At 42.9% G+C, this 20,451-nt stretch overlaps 1 protein-coding gene across 1 annotated transcript in view; it reads left to right on the plus strand.

Moving 5' to 3' along the window:
- The first annotated feature begins 216 nt into the window (after positions 1–216).
- lonrf1 (LON peptidase N-terminal domain and ring finger 1) overlaps positions 217–20,451 on the plus strand; it is a 63,632-nt gene continuing 43,397 nt past the window's right edge. The window contains exons 1-2 of the mRNA XM_039775712.1: positions 217–885; positions 17,348–17,466. Coding sequence (XP_039631646.1) covers positions 579–885; positions 17,348–17,466 — 426 coding nt within the window. The 5' untranslated portion in view covers positions 217–578. The remainder of the gene's footprint in view (positions 886–17,347; positions 17,467–20,451) is intronic.

Genomic DNA, 20,451 nt, shown 5'->3' on the forward strand with positions numbered 1-20,451 from the left:
AAACATTTTCCAGGCTTCCAGTGTTGCTCGGTTATGAAACGAAATACGAGCGGCTTGCTTAACATCAGGGCGGGAGAAATCGGTTTTTGGCCAATCATCGGGAAGATTTCTTGGCATAAGGGCGGAATATTTATTTCTAACCAATGAAATGACGGTTCTAATCGTCACATGCTAATTTTACTTTTATGTAACCTCGCTAAAGGCAGGGGGCGGGGCTATGTGGAGTGTGCCTTTTGTTTGAACATCGAAATGGACTTTTAAGCGATAGAGGCAGGTGATCGGTACCAGCGGGCGCTATATATGTATCTGAAACTATGCAGTTACGAGGATGACAATAAACTGTATGTAGACGGATGTTTGTAAACAAGTCTGAAAGGGGCTTATTCGAAAACGAGTTGATAAAAGGAGAAAAAAAAGTTACATGCTCATTTTTATTTCACCTTTGAGACCTACGATTCTTGGTGTAACTTTTTAGATATTACACTTCGGAGCAAAAAAAAAAAAAAAGCTGACTGCGAACGTGCGATGATAACTTAGATATTTTTATTTTTAAACAGTTTGCTGGCCATAAGAAGGAGATGGAATTGCTCCTGTGTCCCGCTTGTCGGTTCTGTTTGGCCGAGCCCGTAACAGTGTGCTGCGGTCACACCTTCTGTAAGCGCTGCACGGATAAGACGCTCCGGTCCAGATGTCCAGCCTGCGCCGAGACCCTGACGTGGTGGGACGTGAGAAGCCCAAGAAACTGCGTGGTGCTCAGCGACATCCTGGAGAAATGTAGTCCAGAAGGACCTGACCTAAAAGAGAACAAGTGCCGAGCAGGGGACTGCCTGCAAAGGGGGGAATTTCAGAACACCCTGCTGTATGCAGATAAAGGCTTGCGGCAAGGTAAGCTGACTTTGGCATGGGTGGGGGGTACTTGCGTAACTAAAAGGTGTTACAACACATTGGTATTAAAGAGGTCTAGGAAGGGTCTGTTTGTTATGGGTAATCTGAGGAGAATGGGGGGTCCCTTGGTTATGCTAATGCTTATATGACACGCATGCATTATCTTGTTAGTTGAAGTTAGATGAAAGAAATACTGGGTGAACACCACCTAATGATAAGTTTTATAGTGCAGTTTCTGTATTACTTACACAGGACAGTGTTAGCTGGGACATCCGTCCAATAATAATAATATTAGTGCTTTATTTATATAGCACCTTTTCCAAAATCAGATTTATAACAGGGCGGCACGGTGGCGCAATTGGTAGCGCTACTGCCTCGCAGTTAGGAGACCCGGGTTCGCTTCCTGGGTCCTCCCTGCGTGGAGTTTGTATGTTCTCGCCGTGTCTGTGTGGGTTTCCTCCGGGCATTCCGGTTTCCTCCCACAGTTCAAAGACTTGCAGGTTAGGTGGATTGGCGATTCTAAAGTGTGTTTGTGTGTGTCCTGTGGTGGGTTGGCACCCTGCCCAGGATTGGTTCCTGCCTTGTGCCCTGTGTTGGCTGGGATTGGCTCCAGCAGACCCCTGTGTTCGGATTCAGTGGGTTGGAAAATGGATGGATGGATTTATAACAATGCAAAATGAACAACAAGGCATGTGCAAATAATATCTCTAATAAATGTACTTTTATAGCACTGCTCACGTATCTGTGACACCAAGTAACAAAGGTATATCAATATCAGTTTAACACACTAAGTAGAGATAAATAATAATATGTCATTATCCAACCCACTATATCCTAACTACTGGTTCATGGGGGTCTGCTGGAGCCAATCCCAGCCAACACAGGGCACAAGGCAGGAACCAATCCTGGGCAGGGTGCCAACCTGCCGCAGGACACACACAAACACACCAAGCTACTTTAGAATCGCCAATCCACCTAACCTGCAAGTCTTTGAACTGTGGGAAGAAACCGAATGCCTGGAGGAAACCCACGCAGACACGGCGAGAACATGCAAACTCCACGCAGGGAGGACCCGGGAAGCAGGAACAAATCCCGGGCAGGGTGCCAGCCCACACACGGGACAATTTAGGATTGCCAATGCAGCTAACCTGAATGTCTTTGGACTGTGGGAGGAAACCCACGCAGACACGGGGAGAACATGCAAACTCCACGCAGGGAAGCAAACCCACGTCTCCTTACTGCGAGGCAGCAGCGCTACCACTGTGCCACCGTGCCGCCCTAATAATAATAATAATTAGGTTTATGGTAGGGGACACTCGGGTTAGGGTTAGGGTTATACAAGGTGCTTTTCTAAGAACTCAAGGACACCAAACAAACAATTATAAACACTTTAAAACATCAGAAAATATAAAAATTAAAACCAAACAAAGCCACTGTAATCATAAGAGAAAAAGCCAATTTTAAACAGATAGGTTTTAAGTTTGCATTTTTAGGATGAAAATGATTCAATCTTTTTAAGTTCAGTAGGTAGCGATTTCCAGAACGGCTGAATGCTCCGCTCCCCATGGTGGTTAGATGGGCGAGAGGGACGGTCAGATGGATGGAGGAAGAGGATCTAAGGTTACGGGAGGGAATGGCAACATGAAGGAGGTCAGACAGATATGGAGGGGCGAGGTTATGAATGACCTTAAATGTTAATAGCAGAATCTTAAAATCAGTTCGAAACTTAATCGGGAGCCAATGGAGCTGCTGCAAGACCGGAGTAATATGGTGAATAGATGAGATTTGAGTAATGATGTGAGCAGCAGAATTCTGGACCAGCTGAAGCTTATGAAGAGATTTATTAGAGAGACCAAAGAGGAGTGAATTGCAGTAGTCCAGACGAGAAGTAACAAGACTGTGAACCAGAATGGCAGTGGTATGGGGGGTGAGGGAGGGGCGGATGTGATTAATATTACGTAGGTGGAAATAAGCAGACCGGGTGACGTTATTAATGTGAGATTGGAAGGATAGAGTACTGTCGAGGATGACACCCAGACTCTTGATCTGAGGTGATGGGGAAACAACAGAGTTATCAATAACAAGAGAAAGATTATCAGCTTTGGATAATGATGTTCTTGTACCAATGAGGAGAACCTCAGTTTTGTCGTCACTGTTTAATTTAAGAAAATTCGAAGAGAACCAGGATTTAATTTCAGCAATACAGTCAATAAGCAAAGATGGTGGAGAAGGAGAAGGTAGAGCTGGGTGTCATCAGCATAACAGTGAAAATTAATGTTATATTTATGAAAGATATTGCTAAGGGGATGAAGGTCAATAAGAGCCCACCTGAAGTAACAGCGGCGGGTTGCGATGTGAACGTTTCAAGCTGAATGAACTTAAATACAGGAAGCACAAAGCTTAGATAAAAAAAAAGAGTCGATAAACCAGAACAAAAATACAAAATACTTCAACAAAAACCCCAAATGACATCATTTGTGATACAAATGCAACACGTCGGGACACAGAGGGTCAACTGAAAGTAGGGTCAGAACGCCAGGGTCATTGAAATGCCAACCTAAACAAACACGTTTTAAAGTTTTTTGAAGTACTAGGTTGTTAGCCATTATGGAAAACGACACCTTTAATTGGCAAACTAAAAAGATTACAACATGCAAGCGTTCGAGACAACTCAGGCCCCTTCTTCAGGCAAGAGGTAATCAGATTTTTGAAAGAATGAATTTAGTTTCAGGAGGTGGGCGCTATAGAGCTGAAGGCCTTGTCACCCATAGAGGTTAGTTAGGGGCACAGCGAGATGGCCAGAGTCGGTGGCCCTTAGTTGGGCAGACAGGAGCAGAGTGAAGGATGAGGTTACTGTTCTGGTCCGCTGTCCGGTCGTTTTAAAGTTTTAGATCAGGGGAGTCCAATTTCAGTCCTGGGGGGCCTCAGTAGTAGCTGTTGATTTTTTAGTCAATCCATTTTCTTAATTTGTTGCTAATCATCTCTTTTGCTTTCATTTTAATTGACGTGCTATTTAAGACTCGGACCCCTTAACTATTTCTATTTTCCTCTATTAGCGGCCAAACAGTATTAAGATACAAAAGCGCGCCTACACGTGACCAGCAACCTGTGTCCATCCTGCAATAGCTGGAAATAAAGAAAGGTGAAGGTCTCAGCAAAGTTCATCTGTGTGATGGTGCTCTTGGAATAAAGAAAACTGGCAGTTTTGGAAATGTCTGCTCTGGCCGAATGAGAGCGCCAGCAAGCCGTTAAGGTTAGGTAACGGGTTAGAATCTGGGCCGATGTCGACTTTTGTCAAAAGGACAGAGAGAAATTAGGAGCACGCACCACAAACCACCTCAGGATCCAGATTAGGACCCGAGTGCAGCCGTGCAACGGGTGACACCTCAGCACCACGCTAGTTCAGATGGAGTGGACCAGTGCGAGGTTTTTTTTATGGTGGCTGGAGTGCCAATTCTGCCACCAACCCTGCAGGTTGGAGGGCCTACATGCAGTTTAACGTCATACCCAGGATGGAGCAATTGCAGGTTAAGGGCCTGACAGAGCAGAGTCCCTGTTGGCATTTAGGGGATTCGAACCGGCAACTTTCCGATTGCCAGTGCAAATCCCTAGCCTCAGAGCCACCACTCCGTCAAAAGGAGTAGCTGACGATAATCGGTAATCAACTGTAAACTGTGACAAAACCAGTGGTTACGTTTTAGTTAGACTCTCATTGCTAGAAGGAAAGTTAGCTTCATTGGTTTTGACCGAGATTTCCTGCGCTGCCGTGGGTAGCAAGGCGCAGGCAACGGCAAAAATGGCACTGGCATCTGGCGAGAGATCAAAGTGGACGCGTAAAGCAAAACACTCCATGGACGACGTTTTGCCTGTTCTCTTTGAATTGGACTAAGACTTGTCGGACTCTGACTTTGATACAAGCAATCGAAAACGAATATGAGGTTTTGCAGCTAATCGTGGCGCTGAACAGGTTCATGTAGCTGACCCAGCCTGTGGCACTGTTCACCTGGGTGGACTGCCACTTAACAATGGTAAGAGGTAGAAACCAGATTGTAATCCACTGTGACCGTGACCACTGCTGCTGCCCCGTGCAGCCACGTGAACATAGCCTGGCAGCCTGCCTGCCGTACATTCTTGGCAAACTGGCAGTCACAGCATGCAGCAACAGACATTTTATGTTGATATTCAGCCCTCAAAGAGTTAATGAACCAGAATCGGCTTCTAAATATTGGAACTGGTTGAAGTGAAATTGGTTGGGATTTGAGGCACCAACTTAGCTGGTCATCTTTTGGTCAGTCAAGTCAGTTGGTCAGTCATTGCCCAACCTGCTATATCCTAACTACAGGGTCACAGGATGTCTGCCGGAGCCAATCCCAGCCAACACAGGGCGCAAGGCAGGAACAAATCCCAGGGCAGGGTGCCAGCCCACTGCAGTCATGTTTTGGCTGCCATTTTTAGGGAAAAATGAAACAATTAAGAGGCCTGAGTCTTAAAAAGCATTTAGTATAATGAAGGGAAAAGAAGTCAATTAACAACAGAAATTGGTCAGTGACTGCGGTGGGTTGGCGCCCTGCCCGGGGTTTGTTTCCTGCCTTGCGCCCTGTGTTGGCTGGGATTGGCTCTGGCAGACTGTGACGATGTAGGTTCTGGCTCCACACTCCCATCTGATTTTGGGAACCCTTGAACCCAACACCGTCGATAATGTTACCGAGTGAGCTAGTCAATGGAGGCAAATAATTCCAGCAAGGGGAAGGTAAAAAGTGCAAAAGTGCTTTTATTAAAAACAGTCAACAAAACAGGTGTTCAAATAGTGCAGTTCAAAAGTTCTTTAAATAATCCATAAAGTGAAAACGTGGAGGTTAAAAATCCACAGAAAAAACAATCCTTTAAAACCAGAGGTTAAAATCTTCTCTAGGAAGCAGTCTTAAAAACAACAAATCCGGTGCATCGTTTCTATTAGCGTCTCACCTGCTTATCCCGTTTGGGCCAAGCAGCAGGCAAGACGCTCTCTGCAGCTGCCCTCCTCTACACTTTCACGAGACTGGAGACCTCCCGATCCCTGGCTCCGGTATGGCACTCATCCCAGTCCCGAGACTTGATGTCCACCAATGACCAGGACGCACACATTGGGGACTCCACCACCAAGCCTCCCGACTTCCGCTGCCTTTCCGCGGCTTCTCTGCGGCCCGTCGCTTTCACTTGATCACTCCCGCTACATGGTCGCTCAGCGGAGCAACCTCAACTCAAGCGCCTGGGTGTCGGCCTAACACCCAGCTTCCTTGCAGCTGCCCATGAGCGCTCGATCGCGCGCTCACCACACGCACGCTCCACGTGTCTGTCTCTCCTGCACCGCATGCTTCCTCGCTCCCTGTAACCTCCGTCCTCTTTCCTTTCCTTTCCTTTTTCTCTCCAATCGTTTCTTACACCTCCACAACCGACTTGCGCTTCTTTTTTATAACGTGAGGGGCCATCACAGCTGTAGCATTAGCCACGGGAGCAATCACGAATGTGGGCAGTTCCTCACCTGTGCACACAGTGAGAAACGCCCACATCGACGACCGCTACAACATCGCCCCCCCTCCGAAGCCGCCTCGGGTGCGGTGATTATTTAAAATGAATGGCCTTTGCTCAACGAGCTGTGGACCCATAACACCACACAGACCCCCGTGACCCTGTGTTAGGATTCAGCGGGTTGGAAAATGGATGGATGAATTGGCCAGTGTGGCGCAGTGGATAAGGCGTGGGACTTCAAACCCGAACATTGTGGGTCCTAATGCTGCCACTGACACTGTGTGACCCTGAGCAAGTCACTTCACCTGTCTGTGTTCCCAAAGGAAAAAAAGAAATGTAACCAATTGGATCTCAAAAACGTGTAAGTCGCTTTGGATAAAGGCAATATTAATATATGTAAATGTTAACAACGACAATTAAAAACAAACCTAGGCAAACAACACTGAATTGTGAAAGGCTGCAACTCTTTTAACGTCAGACCTACTAATTAGTAAGTAATGGATTCATTAAGGGTGGCGCAGTGGGTAGCGCTGCTGCCTCGCAGTTAGGAGACCCTGTTTGACTTCCCAGGTCCTCCCTCCCTACGTGGAGTTTGCATGTTGTCTGCGTGGGTTTCCTCCCACAGTCCAAAGACATGCAGGTTAGGTGCATTGGCGATTCTATATTGTCCCTAGTGTGTGCTTGGTGTGTGTGTGTGTCCTGCGGTGGGCTGGTGCCCTGTTTGTTTCCTGCCTTGCGCCCTGTGTTGGCTGGGATCCAGCAGATCCCCGTGACCCTGTGTTAGGATACAGCGGGTTGGATAATGGATGGATGGATTCATTAAACCAGGGGTCCCCAATCACGGTCCTGGATGGCCACAGTGACTACGGGTTTGAATGAAAGTTGGTGTTTAACTCTACGCCTTGTTTGTGCCTTTATTCTTTAAAGACAAATTTTAGTTACTTTGTAGATCAGAGGGTCCTCAATTACAGCCCTGGAGGTCTGCTACGGCTGCAGGTTTTCACTGTAACCAATTTCTTAATTTAGAGCCCTTTTATTTACTACTAAAGCATTACGTTTTTTGGGCTTCATTTTAGTTCTTCTGCCTATTAGCATTCAGAACCCTTAGTTGCCTATTTTAGATTTTAGCACCTGGATTTAAATTTTAATTGTTGCCCGTTTTCTTAATTTTATACTATTTAACTTTTGAACGCCGTTAGTCGCCATCTGTCACCAAAGCTCTCCAAATCTCTCTCTCCACACAACCCAACATTGTTGAATGAGAACGATGCATAAGGCGAAGTCAGGCACGGGTAAAACGCGTGTCAAAGAAATCTCACAGTCCAAAAGTTCGTTTTAAAATATTTAGTGAAAATTAAAAGCAAATAATCCACACAAGAATAAAAGGAAAAATAGTTATACACGTAGAATAAATGCAAAAAAAAAAAAAGGAAAAAATGTATCTTCTATAAACGTAGCTTTTCTTGAGAAACTTTAGTTATTTCTATACTTAAACGTTCTTTATTTCTTTCTATACTTAAAGGTTCTTAATTTCTTCTTCTGTATGCCTTAAGCATACGGTTCAACACTTAAATAAAAGTGCTATTTTGCGAGTTACTTCACACTCAAAAGGCCCGTAGACCGGTTGGCACATAGGCATGTGCCCAGGCACGGTCACGTGCGCAAGCACAAACGCGGTTAAAAGCCGTATGGCTAAACACTAACACTGTTCACTCAAAGCTGTTAGAAAATGACAGCAAAATACCAATACAATTCTATTCACGGGGGTTATAGGAACCTCTAATAGATTATGTATTATCATCTAGCAAAATATTCCTGAATCTTATAGAACTGGCTCTTACAAAGCATTTTATTATAGGCTACCTGTTAATTTAGCGCCAAGGCTGTCAAACTACGGAAGCGTATTACTGCCACGACATAATAAAAAAAATATGCTCACTATCACGTTATAACGTGAAAATATTACATTATAACGTGAAAACATCACGTTAAAGCGAAATCGTATCATGTGATAACGTGAAAATATAAGATTATAACGTGAAAACATCACGTTAAAACGACAAATAGTATCACGTTAAAACGTGATACTATTTCACGTAATTACGTGATAAAGTTTCATGTTATAACGTGAAACTTTTTTGGTTATCCAGTGAGGAGTGCACGTCTGCAAATGAAATGGCTCATTTACACGACTTGATCAAATTCTACTTTATGCTTGGGGTCAGACATGGAGAGATTCTGCTCCTGCTGACTAAGGTGGATGGTTTTGTAATAAGTATGCGTACACTGAGAAGAACTTTAAAAGACATGGGGCTTTACAGAAGAAAGAATCAGTCCGACATTTTGGAGGTAGCATCATTTCTCATTGACCAGCTGGAAGGGCACGGAAGGCTCCATGGATACAAGCTACACCATCTCAGCTGCATTCAAGCTGGGCATGTTGTGACCCAAACCACGGTGAGGCATTTAATAAAGTTTCTAGACCCCCGTGGTGTTGAGCAAAGACAGAGGAATCGACTGATGCAACGCGTGTACATTAATCCTGGACCTAATTTTATGTGGCATGTTGACTCTTATGACAAACTAAAGCCGTTTGGAATATGTATAAATTGAGCGATTGATGGTTTTTCAAGGCTCATGATATGGCTTCATGCTTATTCAACAAACCGCGATTTTACGTTTTAACGTGATACTATTTGTCGTTTTAACGTGATGTTTTCACGTTATAATCTTATATTTTCACGTTATCACATGATACGATTTCTCGTTTTAACGTGATGTTTTCACGTTATAATGTAATATTTTCACGTTATAACGTGATAGTGAGCATATTTTTTTATTATGTCGTGGCAGTAATACGCTTCCGTAGTCAAACCGACAAAACGCTGTCAAACCAATAAAGCGCGCCGGGAAGCACTGCTGACGCTCAATGCTTCAAACGTCACGGGTCACGTGACAGCGGTGTTTTGGCACAAGCGCTCCGACACAGTGATTCGAATCACTACGTTTCCGATTGACTGGCACCAGCTTCGATGCTTCGGTATCGTTTTCCAATCTCTAGCAACAGGGCATGAATCACATCCAGAAAATAAAAGCCTAAAACTCGCACGCACCGCACTTCTCTTCACTGGCAAGGTGACAGACTAAGGAATTTGTGTGAGGCAGAAGACTAATTGGACAATCAGCCACCTGTGTGTGACCTGCAGCCCATTTCGGTGGGGCAAACGTTGCAGAATCTATGAGTGGGCAACTGAACAAAGTAGATCCACCAAGTCCACGATTTAAAAATCTGTCATATCTGAGAGTCTCTGAAGAACTTACACGTGTTACATAAGCAAGTACACAAATGTGCAAAAGTAAATACCCCCTGGGGAAGTTGTTGACTTTTTCAACACAAGTAAAGAGATTGGGAGAGAGAGAGGTTAGGAGCAGGCGCTGATGAACCAATTTTGGATCCCAGATTGGGACCCAAGTGTAGCCATGCAGCGGGTGACACCTCAGCACCACACCAGTTCAAATGGAGTAGAACAGTGTGTGTTTTTTTTATGGTGGCCGGAGTGCCAATTCTGTCACCAACCCCCAGGTTTTTCCCTGCAGGTTGGAGGGCCTTCATGCAGGACTGGATGCAGGTTAACGTCACACCCAGGACAGAGCAATTGCAGGTTAAGGGCTCTTCATGAAAACAGTGCCTACAGATGAACGTGATATCTTTGAACAAATGACACATCAAGTCGACTTGGTGCATTCATTCTCAAAATCTGAATTAACCAAAAAAGGGATTTATCCCATGCAATAAGTAAGCCCACCTGTACATTTATCACCACTTCAAAACCCATCCAGTTAGATTCAGTAATGAAAATAAATGTAATTTGTTCCCTTTCCAACACTGCTGACATTAATCACGTCTGTTTATTGTTTTGATGCTCGATTAGCACGTTTGAGCTTTCACTCCGAGTTAGGATTGTGTTTTGGCTTTGGTCTCAGGCATGATTTATTTTTACATTAGTAATCTTTTTGGTTTCATGACTCCCATCTTACTCCTGGTTCCTTATCTTTTTGTACTTGTGGCCAATATGTTGTGCCAGTCTCACCTCAGGCACACTATATGACCCCTCAGATGATATCCGTCCATTGTTATTTGCCGAGGATCACTACAGTCGCATCTACTGGTTTGAGTGGATCGAGATAACCAACGCCATTACAATCCATATCGCTAACGTGTCAGGGGACAGAGATTGTTAACATTAACAGAAAGTGGAGTTGGTTTACAAACAATATTTACTATTTATTCCTTTTCTAAGACATGTTCGGTGCAATACAACTTTTGACAAGCACCACTGGATATTTTCCATCCATCCATCCATTTTCCTAACCCGCTGAATCCGAATACAGGGTCACGGGGGTCTGCTGGAGCCAATCCCAGCCAACACAGGGCACAAGGCAGGAACCAATCTGGACCACCGCAGGACACACACAAACACACCCACACACCAAGCACACACTAGGGCCAATTTAGAATCGCCAATCCACCTAACCTGCATGTCTTTGGACTGTGGGAGGAAACCGGAGCGCCCGGAGGAAACCCACGCAGACACGGGGAGAACATACAAACTCCACGCAGGGAGGACCCGGGAAGCGAACCCGGGTCTGCTAACTGCGAGGCAGCAGTGCTACCACTGCGCCACCGTGCCGCCCTTACAGTATTTTGTAATGCATATAGTAATAAAATGCATTGCATCTTTCATTCCAACAGATGGTGCATCATGACCATTAACACTGCTTTTACAAATCCCATACCAAATGGCATATAACAGAAATGTGTGCATTACATTGGCCATTCCAACAGATGGCACATCACAACCATTAGCACTGCTTTTATAAATTCCATATTAAATGGCATATAACAGAGGCATAGCAACCCGATACACAGACACACAAACACACCCACACACCAAGCACACACTAGGGCCAATTTAGAATCGCCAACCCACCTAACCTGCATGTCTTTGGATTGTGGGAGGAAACCCACGCAGACACGGGGAAAACATGCAAACTCCACGCAGGGAGGACTGGATATTTTACTAAGTCTAAATGCCTCTTTGGATGGTTGAAAATATGTTATCAAAATTATAGTTTAAGTTGTTTGCAACATTTGTTCAACAAAAAGGTTCTATATTTTGACTGCATTTGTCATGCAATGCGATTCCTTCTCTTCATTAGTGCCACCCCCTTAAAATTTTTAAATCACTTTACAGGGCCATGCAAACCTGTAATAATACTTGTGTGCACATTAAAATGTACAATTCTCATGACAGTGGAATACGTTATAATTAGGCAGTCGACTGAACGTTTCCTCACCGTGATGATATGTCGCACTGCCACCTGGTGCAATCTTCCAGATTTACATAAAGTATAAACAGTGCAGGGTGGTACGGTGGCGCAGTGGTGGCGCTGCTGCCTCGCAGTTAGGAGACCCTTAAGGGTTCGCTTCCCGGGTCCTCCCTGTGAGGAGTTTGCATGTTCTCCCCATGTCTGCGTGGGTTTCCTCCCACAATCCAAACACATGCAGGTTAGGTGGATTGGCGATTCTAACTTGGCCCTAGTGTGTGGGTGTGTGCGTGTTTGTGTGTGTCCTGCAGTGGGTTGGCACCCTGCCCAGGATTGGTTCCTGCCTTGTGCCCTGTGTTGGCTGGGATTGGCTCCAGCAGACCCCCGTGACCCTGTGTTCGGAGTCAGCGGGTTAGAAAATGGATGGATGGATGGAAATTGACCCTAGTGTGTGCTTGGTGTGTTTGTGTGTGTCCTGCGGTGGGTTGGCACCCTGCCTTGTGCCCTGTGTTGGCTGGGATTGGCTCCAGCAGACCCCGTGACCCTGTGTTCAGATTCAGCGGGTTAGAAGATGGATGGATGGATAAACAGTGCACCGCTTGCATAACAGTAGTGTCCACCGGCGTACGCGTCCACGTCGCATGAAGTACAAACCTGGCCTAAGAAGTGTCCAAGAATCTGTGGGTAACTCATGAAGAAGTTGGTGTCAAAGTGAAAATGATTGCGTAAAATTGATAGGAGGAATCCTTTGCTACACGAATAGAACATTAAAGCAAGGCTACAGTTTGCCATTGAAGATCTAGGCGTTCAACGTGACAATAATCAGAAGCACACTAGCAGACTGTAAGAGGGTCAAAAAGAAGAAATAGAAGGTTATGGACTGGCCCAGATCTCCTTCTCGTACCTCCACACTGGTCATTGTAAATTCGGCATGTGGACTCCGCAAAGGCTTAATTCCCATCTTGATTTACAAGGATAGACTATGACCCCCCCCCCATAGCCCTGTGTCGGATTTGGGCCGGCGGTCCATTTTCTCCTTGGGCTGATTCAGGGTCACAAGGGACAGCTTTTTTTTATATATATAATGAACAGTAAATTGCTGGCAATTTATGTAATCCAGTTTTCAGCAGTCAGTACTTGGAAAAAGTGTTTGACATCACTGAGTCCTTGGGCAGCTTGCCAAAAAAACAGCTAATTTTATGGAAAACTTCCTTCTTAAAAGGTTATCTAAGAAGAAGTTGGAAACCTCGAGTCTGGAAAACGGCTGCGTGCAGATCAGTGTATCCTTTAAAAAGAGCTTCTCAGGCAGACATCTTTTTAGGGAGACTTTCAAAAAGCCTTCTTCACCACTCACACACACACTCACACGCACACACGCTGTCATTTTATATGTTTGCCTTTATGGGGCGTAACCCTGGAAGCCTTCTGTGTCCTCTCAGCCGGTGCTATTCAACACTGAGTCGTGTCTAATGAGCCATTACAGACGTTTCCCCAGACGTCTGTGCTGTTATGTATCTGTCACTCTGTCTGTCTTTATCGTATACTAGTAAAACGTGTACATTTATGGAAGTAAAATAAAAAACTATTAATCCTGTAGTTTTTTTTAAGCAAAAAATGACTTTAATCTCAGACCATGAAAGTGTCTGCCAAAGAGCTTCATCAAGATCTATTCTGTAAAGGTTGCCATAGGCTAGAAATTGGCCGTGGCATGCGTGTGGTCCACCATCTGCTATGGAAAGGTTGACATAGGCTAGAGCTTTGCCATGGCATGGATGGTCTCCGCCATATATTAGGTAAAGGTTGGCATAAGATGGAACTTGGCCTTGGCATGTGATGTATTATTATTTATTTATTATTATTTATTTATTTATCTATCAAGTACCTTTAAACAACTTTCATTGACCAAAGTGCTGTACAACTAAAAGACAAAAGGTTAGCAGGTACTACACAGTGTATATATACTCAATATACATTGCACACTACTATACTAAACCGATCAATAAAATCAAAACAAAATAATAATAATAATAATAATAATAATAATAATAATAATAATAATAATAATAATAATCTGCGGTGAGTTGGCACCCTGCCCAGGATTGGTTCCTGCCTTTTCCCCTGTGTTGGCTGGGATTGGCTCCAGCAGACCCCGTGACCCTGTATTCGGATTCAGCGGGTTAGAAAATGGATGGATGGATAATAATAATAATAATAATAATAATAATAATAATAATAATAAATAAGATTAAACTAACTTCATAAAATCAAAAGAATTAAATGCACATGAAAACAGATGTGTCTTAAGCAGGCTTTTAAAATGATTAAGATTCTGGGCGCTCTCAACTGCAAGGGAGGCTGTTCCACAAACTGGGGCTATTACGAAAATGCTCTGCCTCCTCTGGTTTTAAGCTTTATTCTGGGGATATGGAGTAACTGAAGATCAGAGGATCGCAAGGTTCTGACAGAGGAATACGGAACAAGAAGCTCCGACAAGTAGACAGGTGCCAAGTCATTTAAGCTTTTAAAACAAGCAGTAATATTTTAAACTGGATCCTGAAATGACCAGGAAGCCACTGAAGGGAGGCCAGTATACAGTGGTGTGAAAAACTATTTGCCCCTTCCTGATTTCTTATTCTTTTGCATGTTTGTCACACAAAATGTTTCTGATCATCAAACACATTTAACCATTAGTCAAATATAACACAAGTAAACACAAAATGCAGTTTTTAAATGATGGTTTTATTATTAAGGGAGAAAAAATCCAACCCTACATGTCCCTGTGTGAAAAAGTAATTGCCCCCTTGTTAAAAAATCACCTGACTGTGGTGTATCACACCTGAGTTCAATTTCGTAGCCACCCCCAGGCCTGATTACTGCCACACCTGTTTCAATCAAGAAATCACTTCAATAGGAGCTGCCTGGCACAGAGAAGTAGACCAAAAGCACCTCAAAAGCTAGACATCATGCCAAGATCCAAAGAAATTCAGGAACAAATGAGAACAGAAGTAATTGAGATCTATCAGTCTGGTAAAGGTTATAAAGCCATTTCTAAAGCTTTGGGACTCCAGCGAACCACAGTGAGAGCCATTATCCACAAATGGCAAAACATGGAACAGTGGTGAACCTTCCCAGGAGTGGCCGGCTGACCAAAATTACCCCAAGAGCGAGAGCGACTCATCCGAGAGGTCACAAAGACCCCAGGACAACGTCTAAAGAACTGCAGGCCTCACTTGCCTCAATTAAGGTCAGTGTTCACGACTCCACCATAAGAAAGAGACTGGGCAAAAACGGCCTGCATGGCAGATTTCCAAGACGCAAACCACTGTTAAGCAAAAGAACATTAGGGCTCGTCTCAATTTTGCTAAGAAACATCTCAATGATTGCCAAGACTTTTGGGAAAATACCTTGTGGACCGATGAGACAAAAGTTGAACTTTTGGAAGGCAAATGTCCCGATACATCTGGCGTAAAAGGAACACAGCATTTCAGAAAAGAACATCATACCAACAGCAAAATATGGTGGTGGTAGTGTGATGGTCTGGGGTTGTTTTGCTGCATCAGGACCTGGAAGGCTTGCTGTGATAGATGGAACCATGAATTCTACTGTCTACCAAAAAATCCTGAAGGAGAATGTCCGGCCATCTGTTCGTCAACTTCGATTTTTTCAAGACACCATCGTGTTTGAGACACAGCAATGGCAAGTCCATTAAAGTCATCGTATTTATGCAGTGAGTGCTTGAAAAATGTGATTGACAGACATCAGCTGGTACTGGGGGTCTTCTCTGCTGATTTTCAGCCAAGCCTGTCATGTAGCCATTTTCAGCTCCTGCTTGTTTTCGGGGGCTTTGTCCCCTTGAGTTTTCTCTTGTTTTTCACAAACTGTAATCTGGCCGTCCTGTTTTTGTGATCTCCATCTTGCAGTGTGGTCTCTGTCTTTCTGTTCATAACGTCTTCTGCTGATAGTCATCTCTGATAGACACACATCGTCCCCCTGAAGACTGTCTCTGATCTGTTGGACAGGCATTTGGGGTCTTTACTTTACCATAGTGAGGATTCTTCTGTTTTCAGCAGTGGAGGTCTTCCTTGGCCTACCAGTCCCTTTGTGATTACTGAGCCCACCAGTGTGTTTCTTCTCCACTTTGATCGTATCCTTTTGTTGCTTCCTCATAGGATTCCAGCATGTTGGTAAAAAACCACTTTGTGGTTGTTGAGTGATTTTTGCCATGTTTCGTGTCTGGGGGGAAGCGCTGCAGTGTGGTAATATGTATACTGGGGGTTTGTTTGTTTTGTATCTTTTCTTATTTATAATATAGTAACATTTCTCATTTAACTTAACATTTATTTCCACTGGTGTGCATCTGTACTTGTGGTCTAGTAGGACAGTAGTGCTGGCCGCTCACGCACCGGATCATTTCTTTATTTTTTCTTGTCTTTGCTGCCTCTCTAGATCGGCAGTGCATATTATAGTCGTGCCGGCTCGGGGAGTGGAACAACTTGACAAGGTACTTGAAACCTTATGCTTGATGCAGCTGCTCACCATCAAGGATTACAATTGCTGAGGAACTGTTGGATGTGAGCACGTTAGTATTAATTAGTGTTGATGGACAAACTGTATGGATTTGTAGCAGCCTTCATTTCCTGGAGTATTACTGAATCTTTCTTTTCACTTTCTGTGAGAACTAATCATGCTGCCTGTCTGAGACAGGACAAAAATCTAAATAATTCTCATAGACTGACTGCAGCGTTAACAGCTGCAGGGCACGGTGCAATGCGTATGTCTCTGTTATATGCCGTTTGGCATGGGATTTGTAAAAGCAGCACTAATATTTGTGATGCATCATCTGTTGAAATGACAAATGCAATGCATACGTCTCTGTTATATGCTGTTTGGCATTGGGATTTGTAAAAGCAGCACTAATATTTGTGATGTGCCATCTGTTGAAATGACAAATGCAATGCATATGTCTCTGTTATATGCTGTTTGGCATGGGATTTGTAAAAGCAGCACTAATGTGTGTGATGTGCTATCTGTTGAAATGACAAATGCAATGCGTATGTCTCTGTTATATGCTGTTTGGCATGGGATTTGTAAAAGCAGCACTAATATTTGTGATGTGCCATCTGTTGAAATGACAAATGCAATGCATATGTCTCTGTTATATGCCGTTTGGCATTGGGATTTGTAAAAGCAGCACTAATGTGTGTGATGTGCCATCTGTTGGAATGACATATGCAATGAATTTTATAAAAATGTTTGTGATGCGCCATCTATTGGTATGACAGAAACATAGCAGCAGGATGGATATACAGACACATATCCGTTTATTAAGGTGGACTGTGCTGTCACGTGAACACTTCAAGTCCCTGAGAATCCTTCACTGGACAATAACCTTCAAGTATATTTTTTACTTCAACTACGAGTTTCTTTGTCGTTAAAGCATGTCATTGTTAGTCGGGACATCATAAACCGACTGTAAGCCAGTTAAGGTTTGCCATCATTCTCCTTTCTTACTCCTATTTCAATTTTTAAGATTAGAGGTTTTGAAAATTGTGAAGTTTTATATTATGTTTGTAAATAATTTATAAATGTATGTTGCTAATTGGCCTAAAATAATTTTATCCAATAGCACCTTACGATGCCAGTCTGTGGATATTAAAGGGTGAGGCCTACATGGGCATGCAGCTATACTCCAAAGCACTGGAACTCTTCACTTCTCTTTTAACTGGAAGACCTTTGTGGATGGAGGTACGTAAAGTCTGGAATGTTCCAGCTAAGCAGTTGATGTGCTGTTCATTTCCAGTGCAGGTCATCGTTACGCTGCCTTCAGAAAGCGTTCAGACCTTCACTTTGAACACATTTTACAATGTTTCTGTCTTGTGCTAAAATGGTCTGTGTACTTTTGGTATTTGAAATTTCATTTTAGAAGCAAAAAGCGAAAAACAAAAATGAAAGGAATTTTCAGATTTAGATTTTTGATTAAAGAATAAAATGAGGAAAATAAGGTATTTTTCATTCTTTGGTAACAAATAGCAGTCATAAACTTAAAATTACACATACTTTTCTGGATTTGTTTGTGATTCAAATAATGAAAGTGTAATAGCTGAAAAACAACAAAACAGATGCATTTTGTTGTCTGAAACGGAGGTACTTCTTCTTCTGCGCAATTTTGGCGACACGTGCAAACAGTCCTCCTCACAACACATCGTTTGAAGTTACACTGCATGGCATCAGCAGAGGATGGACCATTACATTGTTTTCCAGAACAGTAAAAGAAGCGACACTCGGGCGAGGGCACTGAGTGCATCTTTCAGGTTAAAATACAAGCTTTGCAGACTTTGCTTCATTGATGTAGCAGCTCTTTTTATGAACAGTATTGTTATTACTTACTGTGAAACAGCTAACATTTGGTGATTTCATTTACTAACACTAAGTCTGGAAATTTTTATAGGGCTAGCAATTTGAATACGTATAAAATGGTTGCTCATTGACAAGTGTAACACATGTTAAGAAAACTTTCTGTAAATCCGTTGCTCTCCTACTTGTGCACGCTGTTAATACTCGAAGCGTTTACTACCATTCAAATTGCTAGCACTCTAAAATTGCCAGACTTAGTGTTAGTAAAATGAAATCGCAAATGTTAGCTGTTTCACAAGTAACAACAATAACGTTCATAAAAGAACTGCTACATCAATGAAGCAAAGTCTGCAAAGCTTGTATTTTACCTGAAAGATGCGACTCAGTGTCCTCGTCCTGAGTGTCTTTACTGTTCTGAAAACAACGTAACGGTCCATCCTCTGCTGATGCCATGCAGTGTAACTTCAAGGCGCTTGATCGATGTGTTGTGAGGAAACGTTGGGAGGTTCGCACTTGTCATCAAAATCGGCGCAGAAGGAGAAGTACCTCCGTTTCTGTTTTGTTTTTTGTTGTTTTCAGCTATTACACTTTCATTATTTGAATCACAAACAAATCCAGAAAAGTATGTGTAATTTTAAGTTTATGACTGCTATTTGTTACCACAGAATTAAAAAATACCTTATTTTCCCTCATTTTATTCTTTAATCAAAATCTAAATCTGAAAATTCCTTTCATTTTTGTTATTTCGTTTTGCTTCTAAATGAAACTTCAAATACCAAAAGTACACGGACCTAAAATCATTGAAATCGCTCTTTTTCTGGTTTTAAGTATTATTTTTAGTTTTATTTCGTTTTTGAATGTATTTTCTTATTTAGTTGTTAAATGTTAGTTTCCATTTAGTTTTTCATTTTGTAGTTTGTATGTAATTTTAGTTTTGTACCATTTTTTTAATTTGAGATTTTATTTAGTTCTTCATTCTTTCTTTTAGTTTTTATTTTGTTTGAGTTTTCCAACATTTGTTTATTTTAGTTTTTATTTAGTTTTTCATTTTTAAGTTCAAGTTTTTTTTGCCATTTTTTTACTTTTAGTTTTATGTTCATTTTTTGTTTTTCAGCGATTAACTTTCATTTTTTATTACATTTTTTACATTTTGTATCACTCACCAAAAATGTTTTCTTTATACTGTTTATACTGGCGGTAAAGTTCTCCTTCTAAATCGGTTTTCTTTTTCGATCTGAACAGCAGAACCAGCCAGAAACATTTTCTTTTATCAGGGATCAGCACAAGCAGTCATATCTTCAGTAGCAACTCTTTGAGGGCTCATATTTATTCCAAAAAAATAAAAGGGCACAAAGCAATGGCTTCACACTTAAATCGACATAAAACGTCTGCTGCTGCCTGTTGTGCCAGCTGTCGGGGCTGGCTGCCTGGCTGTCTTTGTGAGACGGGTGCTCTGGGGGTGGCAGTTGCAGTGAGACGCAATACGGTTTGTACCTCCTGTCATCGTAAGTGTCTGTCCTCCCAGGCCAACGTTGCCATCGGTGCCTCAGCTACACAAACACGTTCAGCACCACGATCAGCTGAGGACCGATTAGCAGATGCCGCTACCTCAGTTTCGTTTTCGATCTCGAGATCACGTGCATCAAAATCGGAGTTCGACAAATCAGAGTCCAATTCAGCGATAATACGAAAAACGTTTTGCTTTGAGTGTTCACTTTGGTGTCTCTCCACATGCCATTTTAGAAGTTGTTTGCTCTTCGCTACTCAGGCACGGGCAGGGAGTCGAGGTCAAGTCAACAAAGCTCACTCTCCTTCTAACAAAAGCATATCGAAAAGCGATGTAACGAGAAAATCTCTATCGATCTGAGGCTTTCAGAGTAATAATAATAACACAAACTGCATTAACGCATGATAAAATAATTGTCGGTATTAATTAATTAATGCGTTAATGCGATAATAACGCATTAACTTGCCCAGCCCTAATATATACAGTATATACACTAGCCATCCCCTGCGGCTAGTGAAACAGGACAGCGAGGAGCGGCCCGCCTGACTCCCCACTCCTGACGTCACTCTTGCCCCTCTCCTCTTGGCCCGCAGCCTCTGTCTCTTGTTAGCGTGAATATATCGCTCCTGCAAGCAAACTATGATACTTGGTGCAATGGGAGAAGTCGCAAAATCAACCAGAATGTTCAAGCAAATTCTAAAAAAAAAAGAAATATCTAAATCCGTTAAGTAGTCCACTCATTCGCTAACTAATGGAGTTAAGGTTACGCCCCGAGGCAGACGCGTGAGTGAGGAGGGCCCCAACGCCATCCCCGCAGCCCGATGAGTCTCTCTCAGATTTGCGCTAATAAATCAGCACCGCAAGCAAAC

The sequence above is a fragment of the Polypterus senegalus genome, chromosome 13 (assembly GCF_016835505.1).
Source record: "Polypterus senegalus isolate Bchr_013 chromosome 13, ASM1683550v1, whole genome shotgun sequence".
NCBI classification, from domain to species: domain Eukaryota; kingdom Metazoa; phylum Chordata; class Cladistia; order Polypteriformes; family Polypteridae; genus Polypterus; species Polypterus senegalus.